Here is a 12,321-nt window from a genome sequence, read left to right as displayed (position 1 = left end):
TTGTGGCACAGGCTGTGAGGTCTGGGTGGTGATATGATCGTGCTCCCGTGCAGGGTGCCTGTGCACGGTGCCCCATGCCTCTTCCTGGTCACACTTGGCTACACAGTAGGTTTTCGACAACAACAACAGGCACACTTTGTCCAGGAACTTTCGCATTAACAGCTAGCGCTATAAAAAATAAAAAGTGTAGTCAGCTATTACAAAACAAATAAGGCATCAAAAGTAACATTTCTGTTAATTGTGCTACCTAGTTGATATTGCTGCACAGAAGAGGATTATAGACTATATAGAGGATTATAGGACTATAGACACCGCATTTTTGCTAGCGTGTTTTCTTTTTCAAAGGATGCTTTAGACATTAATATACATTGCATCAAACTGTGACATTCGCCTACGACCACTAAATAATTTATAATTGAATTTCTTCTTGACGTAGTTTTGGTTTAAGTATCATCAACCGAACGATGGCCGTGATGTGTAGTCAACCCTTAGTTCACATGAGGCACGAATAAAAAACGACAGTACGTATAACTGCTGATATATCATTTGTTGTCATTCCAGCTCTTAAAACAGGCTGGCGTAAGTGTTGCAGTTAATTAAAACTGTCTCAGCGTTTAGTATATTGCATGTTTTTCGTGCTTCATGTGACCTAAAAATCAACTACACGTCACACCTATTAATGAAACCGAAACAGCATGAGAGAAGAAATTCAGTTATAAATTATGTAGCGGTCGTAGGTGAATACCATATGGTAATCTGTGTATTCTAATGTCTAGCCCATCATTTGAAAGCAGAAAACACACAACAAAAATTAGGTGCCTATAGTTCTTTAAACTATTTCCCCATCATGTTTACACATAAAAAACGTGTGTGACGTTTTAAAAAATGAAAAAGTAAGAGTACAACCTAGCTTGAAAATATGACTTTTACTTGGCAAGATTGTTGCAATTGTTGCATGACAATTGAATTTTCTCATGTGTTCATCATCTCCTTTATGCTGGTTGTTTTCTACATCCTCCTAAAGCACACATTCTAAAACGGTTCCGTGGAAGCTTTATGTTCTTAGGAGCACTTACATCCCCGCCACCCCCTCCTGCCCTTTTCTTTCAGTCCCTTAATTTTATTTATTTATTTATTTATTTGGGAGATACTGCAGTCTCGGACGACCAAGCAGGTGGGAGCATACAAATTTTAACGTAGCAATGCTTACAGAAGCGTACCTGTAACGTGAGCGTAATTTTAGGACTAATCATATCGTAACTGCTTACAGCAGACTGTTTCACAATACAGCCAGTCATTATTAATTGAATTTGGGCATATTAATGCGACAGCATTAAAGGCCCCATTCTCCAGAAAATCTGCTGTTGGCGTTGGTGGCGTTGGCATAGCGAGCGAAAAAACATGGGCATGACTGTGGCAGGTGGTCCCCAGAGAGCAACCGAGGAGGCAGGTGGACCACCTAGGCCACGTGACCTTGCGGCATCATCACAATCTGCCGACCGCAGAGTGAGCAAAGTGCCCACCATTGCAGGTGGCAGTTGAATCAGTGATTGGTCCCTCGGGAAGAGAATACTGAGCCACACAAGGCCCACTGCAGGGCAGCGGCGCATTGCTTAACCGCTGCACCACTGCGCCAGGAGTGGTACGAGGACTCCCAGGGGTATATGAATGTAAAGTAGAGAATGGCCAATTCTGCATGCATGGAGATTAGTCCATTACGCTGTTACGTCATACTCTTAAGGCGGAGCTTAAGAAGTGTCCCCTCCAGTTTTTTAGAGGGGCTGTGCCTTTGCAAACTCTTTTTTGCTTGCATGTCAGGCAGGAAGGAGTAGAAGCCGGGAAACTTAGGATTCCTCAGCACCTTTTGAGAACCATTGGAATTCCTCGAGGCTAAAGAAAATGAGGACCTGTATTGTAAAGATTAACTTTAAGCTAAATTAGGTAAAGCTTAAGAGCTTGTTATCCTATACCACTTCACCCCATTCTATTTTTTTTTCACAGGGCCACCTTGTTTTAGGTGCCCATCGCTGCCTCATGGTTGCCAGGAAGTGTTGCCAGGACTCCAGTGATCGACAAGAAAAAAGTGCCCAGAGCGCTCTGCAGAAGCTCTTGGGGAACTTGACAAAAGCTATGGTGGATGCTGAACTGGAAGCCTTTTCTCTGGTGCAGTGCCTTGAACAGTGCTTGGTCAGAAAAGCTGTTTGTTCATGCCAGTTTTGAGTTGAATGGTGCCAGTATCAGCTGCATGTTTTTGTTTCAGGACAAGATGTCTGATTTCACCATGAGCAGTGTTGGTCAGAAGAACAAACTCATTGCGATGGAGCTGAGAAATATTTGTGAAGCCCTCATCGAGCACACCTTGTCATATGGGGATTGGAGGTAGGGGCACAGGGATAAGTGATATCAGCGTCCTCTACTGAAATAACTGTGCTTTATTTCCAGTGCCACCAGTGTGCAAGTGTCCCTCAAGCTTTTTGCTGTGTTGAATAGCATTGAGCAGTTGCTGCAGAACACTCCCAACAAAAAGAAAGATAACAAGGCTCTCCCTCCTAGCAAGAGAAAGGATGCCAAAGCAAAACCAGCGCCACGGAAGAATTTACCGCCTCTTCTTAGCGCAGGATTTTTAGGAAACCTCTTGCAGAACCTCTTCTGGTATGTGGCAAGACGTCTCCACTTTACTTTGCTCCCTTCAGAAGGGCTTTACAGTTTCCTTTTTGTTTTTTTAAACTCTTGCAGCTCTTCATCAGAATACAGTGGCCTTGTAGAGTTGCTGGAAAATTCAAGCTTTATGCAGCACATTGTGAGTGCGGCACGGCATGAGCTTAACAAAGTTCAAGAGCCAGGGACATTTGAAGATCTTTACAATGACCGCCTGCTACAGGGCCACTTCAGAATCGCAAGGTGAGTCATTGCAGCCATCAGTAGAAAGCAGACCTCAGGCACTTGGTTTAAGTGAGCTTCCGAGAGTTTAGATGTTATAAAGAAGTTGACAAACTGACCATAATGCATTATGAGAACACGGTGGAAATGAAAATATTTTGCATTACAATCACATAATCAGGTATGATTTTGAAGTTTAAAGGAGAAATTTTCTTAAAATTGATGCCTGAAATCATGGTGAAGCGGTGAGGTAACATCCTGTGGTAAAGTTCTGGTACTAGCAGCATATCTCGCCATATAAATACATTCCAGCTATTTTTACTCAGCAGTTGTTAAAGCGTAGCATTTTTTAGAGTTATATTTCTTAACATTTATGCTTTTCAGTGTACTACCTTTTGTGTCAAGGAAGTGTATGTTGAAAGCACCCACCTTTGTGTCAATGAGTGTAACAGCAGAGAAGTAGTAGGCTTCATAGCTTGGCAGTGCCAATCAGCCACTTGGTTTAGATCAGGACAAGAAAGATTACTTTCTTACACCTTGGGCTGCATTTGTTTTTCGCTGCTCAAATTTTCTAGGGTGCAATTACACTCACCAATCTTTTTCTACATCGGGATACTGAAAACATGTGTTTCCAGAGGCCAAGAAGTTTGTGTTACAAATTTTTCGCTATGCAATCCAGCCATTGTGGAATTGTCCAGTTGGGGTACTAGGCTTTCTGTTGTGCTAAAAAAAAAAGTAATGTCCTTAAATATCAATTCTCTCTCTCCGTTGTGCTGCCTGGTCAAAAAACAGTTTTGCTCTGTTGTTTAAAGGGAGACCAAGGACAAACCTATCCGCTTTTTTTCTTCGTAAAGCTTTATTGTTGGGCTCTTTCTGGCTAAGTTTGCGTTTGTTTGGCAGCAGAATCTGCATTTCTTGCTGAGGAAATTGGATTTATTTTATTTCCCACCGCTTGATTTAAACTCGTGATGTCAAGGCCGGATAGAACTCCATTATCACTGTTTGGAAGTGAATGGCAGTGTGGCCTTGCCTTAGTGATTTGTAATCAATGATTTACTCTCAATGCTAGCAGTTTGCTTATGAAAATGGGCAGTGGTGGTGATGTCTGTATTTTGTTTTGTAGCTTTTTCTAGCATGCAAGAGCTCCATTTTTAGTTAGAGCAGCTTCTTTGTCGTATAGAGCGGAGTAATCTGTTCATACAGGCCAACTTAAATATGTCCTCACTGTCGCCTTTAAAGCAGTACCCAGGCAAAAAAAAATGAAACCAGTGGCCCCAGTTTGGCTCTCAAACTGTAAAATTTCCAATTGTATGTGTGGAACCCATTGGAAGCTCCAGCTGAGACCTCCAATTCAAACACCTATAACAGTACTAACTGTTGGCTCCCAACTCAAGTGAGGGGTCAAAGTGGCCCACTGGTAAGCATGCATGACACATAAACCATAGGAACACTATAGAAACACAAAAGGTGCCCGTGTGCTGTGCGGTGTCAGTGCACCTCAGGTTGTTGAAGTCAGCCTGGAGCCCTCCACTGTGGCACACCTCATTCTTCTTTCACTTCCTCCGTTCCTCCATGGTGTTTGGTTTGGTTTGGTTTATGGTTTAAAGGGACTATGCAACGAATAAAAAGTCACTTGTAAATGCTTTCAATGCTTAGAAATGATGCTAAGAAGCATTCACACCAAGTATGAGTCTTCAGAACTGAGCCGGCAATTTATTATGAACTTTTAAAAACCGTGTTTTTCAAAATTCGCGGGCCGATTGGTGTGCTCGTAGTGACCGATTTTGGAACTAAAATCGTGGAACAAAGACGTCACTGTACCATGACGTCGCCAGGCCACCACACGCTGCCATTCGCTGAAGCCACCGCAGCCACGACGTCACGGGCACACTTCCTGTAGCCGTGAAAATCGTCTGCTCATGCCGCCGCGCGACCCTCTCGGGCAAGCGTAAACGCGCATATGGTTTCAATTTTCCTCTGCCGCCTCCTTCTGTCGGGAGTTCCCGAGCCACTCGCACGGCTCTTCGTGCGCACGCATAGGGCTCGATGCCCATCGCGGCCATAAAAGCGAGCAGTCGCACCTCGAGGTCCGGGTTTATTACTGCTAACTACAACAGACGACAAGCAAAGAAACCCGACGCGCGTCGCAAAAGAGACCGGAGAGATGCCGACGCTGTTTGGGGGCTAGGAGCAACAACCGGAAGTTGAAAAATAAACGTCAGCGGATGACGTATTCATGGGTGTTGCCCAGTCCCAGAGCTGTTTTCTTTATTTTTTTCTGGTGCTCCTCGTGTACGAGTTGAGAGGGGAGAGGAGGAGCGTAATTTTTAATCGCCTATATCTTCGCTGTTATTGATGCTAGCTCAAAACTTCTTGCACTGGGGAGACGAGTGATCGAATGCCTATCTCTCGTCTGCTTTACGTAATCTCAATTAATTTATTGCATAGTCCCTTTAACGTGCCAAAGCGACTCAGGCTATGAGGGACTCCGTAGTGGAGGGCTACGGATAATATCGATCACCTGGGGTTCTTTAACGTGCACTGACATCGCACAGTACACGGACCTTTAGCATCTTGCCTCCAGCGAACTGTGTAGAAATCACCAAATCAAGGAACACTGCAAGGGAGGGGCACACCTCAGTATTCAAAAATGGTCATGCTTTTCTTGTGACCAAAGTGGTTGTCAGTGATAGTTTCAGTGATAGTCACGAATTTCTCCCTCTCTCCTGTCGATATTGTTCGATCCAGATGTTGATGTGGAGTGATAGAGGGCGGGTCTCGTGAGTGACCCGGGGGACGTACTTCGCAACTGGTGAGTTTCAGACAGCGTGCAGGTCTTCCGACGTTGACACTTGGAAGGCTTTCCTCAAAAAGTTATTTATTACAATATGGACAGAACTGATTTACATATGCCGAAAGATTTCGGCCTCCCCGCTTTAACTACTAAACGCAAAACTTGAAACTCCCGCGACTCCGGACCACCTTCGGCCACCACACGGCCAACCCGCCCGGCCACCGCTCAAGGAACTCGCGTCTCCAACTCCGCGCCCCAGGACCACTACCGGCCACACACGACTGATCTGTCCGGATGCCATACACCAACCTTCCGCGCTCTCTTTCGCGCGCACTTATCTCCTTCCATTGCCGCCAAAACTACATCGTCAGCCAATAGACAACTTTCCCGCAACCTTTCAGACGCGAGATATCACAACGCAAAAGAGAAGCACACAATATAAAACACACGCCTTGCTGCAAGCTGCCGTGGCTAACTGGACACAGATGTATAGTACAGATGGCTCCGAAGCTTAAACGGTACAGCGTATATATACAGACGGTATACAGACGGGTCCAAAGCTCAGTTGGTTGGTGAACACTCAAACATAGCACACAGGGAGACCATATGAACAGTTTACAGGTCTTCAAAGATCTTATACCATACCAGTTGCGAAAATCGCCTTAAGGCACATGTAATCTGTAGGTAAACGGATTGTTACACCATTTGCAGCATTAAGATAAACCACCCCAAGCTGTCAAAATAGTTGTAGAGCTGCAAACAGCTTATTGCTTTGCTCTCAGGCGGCGGCGCCATTTGCTAATCTTCAAAAAGTAGCTGCTGGTTCTGGCCATATTTTGATTTGGTAGTTTGTAACTGCTATACTTCGTTTCATACATAGCCGGCAACGCTGCGGAGGCTGTGGAAGTAGTGCGTCTGCAAAACCGTAATTACTTCGCCACATATCATTTGGTCTTCTCGAAGCCTCGGTGAGTGTTTGGACGAAAACGAAGGGCGATATAATTGAAGCGGTAGCACTGAAATCGCAGTAAAAACTACAAGGCGCTCAGTGTTCGAGCCCTCTAGCTACCTGTAATTTTCACCAAGTGACGTCTACTTTTTAGGCGCGGATGGAGTAAGAGCGATTCGCCCTCCGAGCCACACACCATACCGCCACATGTTATTCTTACTTTTCGAAGTCTCGGTGAGTCACAGGACAAAAACATGGCAAGAGGTAAAACGAAGTGCAGGAGGTTGCTGTTCGTGATACTTGAGATTTTCCGCAACGAAATATGTCTATGGTCACTGTGGTTGTATGGCGGACTACTCTTTGGGCGTGTACTTAGCCAATGCGAACAGATGCACCAGCTTTGGGAGCGTTGCCTGCTATGTATGAAACGAAGTATAGCACTAAAAAAATTGCTGCGCAGCACTGCTTGATGACTTCAGTGTTTTTTACCTCCTGAGGGCCCAATGTGAAATGACATTTTTTTCTATATCTACACCGTGCTGCTATCGATGTCGGCAGGTTCAGCGTGGTGGGTCTGCAGTGTTTTTTTTAGTCTCATTGTAAAATAATTTTTTGCCTTAGCTGCAACTGATGTGGGGTGGAAGTAGTCGTTGCACTTTCACAAACAGTACTGCAAGCCTAGCACAGAATCGAAATTTGCTGTCCCTACTCCTATAACCCCTTAACGGATACATTTTTTTTGTTGTTGTTGAAAATGGTACCAAAGCGGTCATTTAGTACCCCTACTGGAATCTAATGGCAAACCAAAAGTCCACTTTGTACATGCCCTACTCGCCTTGAACTGGACACAGAGTGCCAGAAAACACAACCTGGACTGATCAGGAGCCAGAAATGACAGTGGGCTTATGACGAGCCTGGCTCATTTTAAGGGGAGCCTGGTCTATAAAAAAAATTTTTATTAATGAAGTCACAGGTCAGAAATCTTCAAGGAACATGTATTTTTATGTGCCAATTCTAAATATGTCATTTAATTTTATGTAAAACAATCCCTTGATCACTTATGTCATTTTTATGCATGTATTTTGTGAAGAGCTTTCAAAAAAATCTGCTGTGGGAAACTTGCTGATATGTATGCCATTGGGTTCTGTTGATACCAAGGAATGCAATAAGGGTAAAATTATCTTTCTGCCTATCATAGAACTTAAGTTATAGGGTTTGGAAGTTGTCGCTTCAGAAATGCAAAGGAAAGTATGTATTCCCATTTCTAAAATGGCTGCTTCATTACACTATAACTCAAGTTTCATGATAGCCAGGATGATAATTTTGCCCTTATTGCATTCCTTGGTATCAAGAGAACCCAGTGGCATACATTTCAGCGAGTTTCCCACAGCATGTTTTCTTCAAAGCTCTTCGCAAAATATTTGCATAAAAATTACATAAGTGCTCAAGAAATTGTTTTACATGAAATTAAATGACATATTTAGAATCAGCACGCAAGAATACATGTCCCGTGAAGATTTCATAATTATGACTACATTAATAAAATTTTGTTTTCAAGACAAGGCTCCCCCATTAAGTTCACTAGTGGGTTAAGGTATTGAATTAGCTCAGCGTTAAGAGCTACTTGAAGAGACAGCTTTTGCTGAACTAGCGCAGATGTTTGCTCAGCTTTATGGTTTTTTTTTTTTTTTGGAGAAGCTTTCTTTTTTAGTTAGGAGAAGCGCCGGTTGCAGAAGGGCGGCATGCCGTTCGATATATCAAATGGCGGGGGAAACTGGAGTTCGATATACTGTGCGACTGTCATATACTTGCACATAGGATTTTCAAGGGCAAAAACCGGGCGTTTGTCATAGCCAGTAATTCGAAATATCCAGGTTCGATATATCGGAGCTCACTGTATATGCCCCCTTCACTGGCTGACCTCAATGTGGCACGAGTGTTCCCAACTACAGTTGTACCAAAATTGTGAGCAACCGTTTGTCGTACAGCATACGGTTTCTCGTTGCATATAGCTTACATGTGCTAGTCAAGTTGGAGGCTAGCTTGCAACAGGTATTCGAACCGGTGACGTATGCGCCTTCAATTGTATGCCTTCCCAGACTCTCTACCTGTTCCCTTAAGGTGCAGTTAAGGTGTGCACCATGATGTGAGACAGTTACTGCACATTTCCTTTCCTCAAAAAATGGCTGAGGTTCAACCTGGTTGAACCTAGTAGACAAGTGAAAGCAAAGCCGGCGGTATTTATAGGGAAGAATGGTGTGACGTCATGACGTCACATCAGGGGATGGGAATCTCAGCTCTAAAGGTCAAGGTCAAAGGTCAAGTGACCACTGGTCATCGATCACGTGGTTGCTGGTCATTAGCTATGAATATACCATGCAGGCCTATCATGGCTGCGCACAGCAAGACACATAGTCATACCTTGTTAGTCTTGGGGATGTGTGCTTGGTTTGACCTTGGTCGGGCTTCGAAATCAAATGTGCAGAGCCAGGCGAAAATAGGAGTTGTATCTCAAGTAGTAGAGCTTTCGCTCTAACACTAATTTTCGTATCAAAGTTGTTCGTAATACACCGTTGCAGATGGTATTATACGGTTCTTGCTACATATAGCATGTGTCTCTTAGTCAGGTTGGAGGCTAGCTTGCGGCAGGTATTCGAACCTAGTGTTTGAGTGTTTTACTCAGGCCTTTGTGGATTCAGTGACTAGAGGCACATCATCGTTTCATTTCTCAGCATGCAGCCTGCGTCGAGGTTGCACGTAAGCAGTCTTAGGTGCCCTCAGAATTTTTTTATCGCAATATTGGAGTGCGGCTACATGCTGGCCTCTTCAGTTCTCTAAAATAAGCTATCATAACCTTATAAGTTGCTAGGTGATGGCTGTAAACTACCCCAATAATGCAGCATTTTGTGCATGTTTTTTATTTTTTTTCAGCCCTGTTCTTCAGTCTTCTCTTGGCTGACTGAATCAGCAGTTAAGTTATGTATGCAGGGCATTTTTTATGTTGTTTTAGTATTATGGGCACTTTTGCCAGTTGCAGCTCACTAGAAATACTTGATAATCTTTTTCCTTTTTTTTAATTTCAGAGTGTTTCTCGAGGTGTGCAAGCAGCAGGCAAAAGAATCTGATTCCGATGTCGCTGCTATCTGCATTGAAACTCTTGGCAGTGTGGTTTCCAGTGTGACAAAGCATCATGTTGATCATCTGCCACTTTTGCTTGCAACTTTGGGTATGTACCGGTTATGTTTGGGCATTTGCCTGCAAAGCCAAAAGGGCTGCTCTAATTGCTGAAATCTGCTTCCAGGCATCGAACGTACTGTTTGCTTTTCCATAGTTCAGGGTACTTGAAGGCTTATCTCAAGCCTGCTTCAATATCTTATGGCTGCAGTACTTTCAAATGCTTAAAGGGGCCCTGAAATACTTCCCACTGTGTCTGCTGTTTTTTTTTTTTCCCCGACGCTTTCTCTTCTCGCAACATTGTTATGCTGGTAGAAAGTAGTGGGTCAGTATGTTCTCGTGGGTGCATTTTTTGTACTCCAGATGCTCAGCCAATTATGCACGGTTCATCCGCGGCGAAATAAAATCCACTTTCACAAAACAAATGCATGAAATATAGAGATGGTTAAAAGGAATGTGTGAAAGAGTTGGGGGGGGGGGGTGTTTCCAGAGTCTCTATGAATTTTTTGACAGTATGTTTTGCTAGGTGAGTGAATATGGCTTTGTGTTCCATCTCTGGAAGCTTTTAAGTCATTGTTCCTGGAGTATTGCAACATTGTTTATGCGGGATAATTGTGCCATTAATTCCCATTCACAGTGATGCATAAAATTATACTGCTTCTTCACTTGTGAATACTACTTCTGTTCATTTGATAAGAGTATTTATTTAATGTAGTGTTCCAGCACTAAACCTGTTTGTTCTTGTCTCAGCATTTTGTTGCATATTTGAAAATCTGTAGACAAGATTTTTATGGTTCTGTAAGTTGTGCGGTAGCTTACAGCTGTGCAAGTATTTCCTCAGCATTAAACCACTAATGCTAATGATAGAGGCTGACAGTGTCATGGGCCGTGTGACAGGTGTGGTCAGTTGGAAAGGGCACACTCAGTGAAAAGCCTAGTGAGCTTGCCCAAGCATAGAGCTGGTTGCCCACAGAGTACCTTTGCATACAAAAGATGTTACAATAGTGTGTTTTCCAGTAGTGTGCAGGCCATGTAAATGAAATTTGTGGGTATATTAATATTAATAACCGTGCCATAATGTCACCTGTGCCCTGCAGGGGCATCTGCAGTATGCAGATGATGATGAGTTGCAATACCACGGTTTCCTGAGCATCCGCAGGGACATCCCTGCAGGGGGATGTTGGTGAGCAATGCGTCGCTAATTGAACCAAACTGCACTACCAATTAAACAAGAACAAAGAGATTTTTAGGCGCCACTTTTGACAAGAAACTCACGGTTCTACCATCCACACATGAATAACACATGAAAAAACGGCGGGGTTCTGATAGAGCATGCCTTTTGCAAATCTATCGCTCTCTTCTGGTGCGCTCTAAGCTAGACTAGCGGTGCGCAGTATGTGGTTCAGCAAGAGTGTCCTACTTAAAACGATTAGACTCTATTCATAATCTTGGTCTGCACCTATCATCCGGAGCTTATAGAACGTCCCCGGCCAACAGCCTTTATTTTGACACTAATGAGCCCGCTCTAGAGGATCGAAGCCCTGACATGCACATACATACTAAAAATTCGTTCTCTCCCAAAACATCTCTGCCATCCCATCGTCGCCAAATGCCTATCCAAACGATTATTCAACAACAAACCATATTTCATCAGGCTTTTAGTACTGTGCTTTGAAGATAAATGCGAAGAGTCAGCGGTACTAGATCCCCCACCAAACATTGAAAAAAGACATGAATATCTGCCATCATGCTACAGCCTCCCTCCAGTATGTGACTTCACACTAACATGCGTACACAAAAAGCAAACGCCACAAGAACACATACTACAATAATTGTTTGCACTGCAAGAAAAATATGACACCTACAGTGAATTTTATACTGACGGCTCAAAAACAGAAATGCATGTTGGAAGTGCAGTAGTTCAAGGCAAAAGCGAAAAAAATGATACGACTGCCATAGTGCGCATCAGTTTTTACTGCCAAGTGTTATGCCATATCCGTGGCGGTAGAGCAAATAGTAAAAGAGGATATCAAAAACAGCATCATCTACACCGATTCTCTGAATGTGCTCACGGCACTGCACTCTAGAAATGTTGCTGAACCCTTAAAGGAGTATAGACACCTAACTTTGGTGGCATGTTTTCCTTTCTACAATGACGTGGAAGACACTACTACACATGAGTCACCATGTGATATTCGCCTACTACCGCTAAGTAATTTATGATCGAATTTTTTCTGTCATGCTGTTTCGGTTTCAACAGCCGTACGATGGCTGTGACGTCAAAGAGTGCTTTTGTGTCACGTGAGGCATAGAAAAACGTCCATATAATCGCTGCTTCATTGTTTTAATTTACTGCAGTGCTGAAGCCAACCTTCCTCAAGAACCAGAATGACAACGAATGTTGAAGCAGCGATTATATAGCAGTTTTTTCATGTCTCACGTGACCTGGAAGTACACGTTGATATCACAGTCCTCATTCGGCTGTTTAAACCGAAACCAGAGCAGCACGAGAAAGAAATGTGAT

General features: G+C 43.5%; 1 protein-coding gene across 1 annotated transcript in view; it reads left to right on the top strand.

Moving 5' to 3' along the window:
* The window catches only part of LOC144102019 (Fanconi anemia group I protein-like), a 62,913-nt gene that overhangs the window by 25,544 nt on the left and 25,048 nt on the right, over positions 1-12,321 (top strand). The window contains exons 18-22 of the mRNA XM_077635283.1: positions 2,002-2,163; positions 2,261-2,379; positions 2,443-2,652; positions 2,737-2,901; positions 9,707-9,849. Of these exons, the coding sequence (XP_077491409.1) occupies positions 2,002-2,163; positions 2,261-2,379; positions 2,443-2,652; positions 2,737-2,901; positions 9,707-9,849 (799 nt within the window). The remainder of the gene's footprint in view (positions 1-2,001; positions 2,164-2,260; positions 2,380-2,442; positions 2,653-2,736; positions 2,902-9,706; positions 9,850-12,321) is intronic.

The sequence above is a fragment of the Amblyomma americanum genome, chromosome 8, assembly GCF_052857255.1.
Source record: "Amblyomma americanum isolate KBUSLIRL-KWMA chromosome 8, ASM5285725v1, whole genome shotgun sequence".
NCBI classification, from domain to species: domain Eukaryota; kingdom Metazoa; phylum Arthropoda; class Arachnida; order Ixodida; family Ixodidae; genus Amblyomma; species Amblyomma americanum.
The sequence above is the reverse complement of the archived record's forward strand: the minus strand, read 5'-3'. Positions and strand labels throughout refer to the sequence as shown.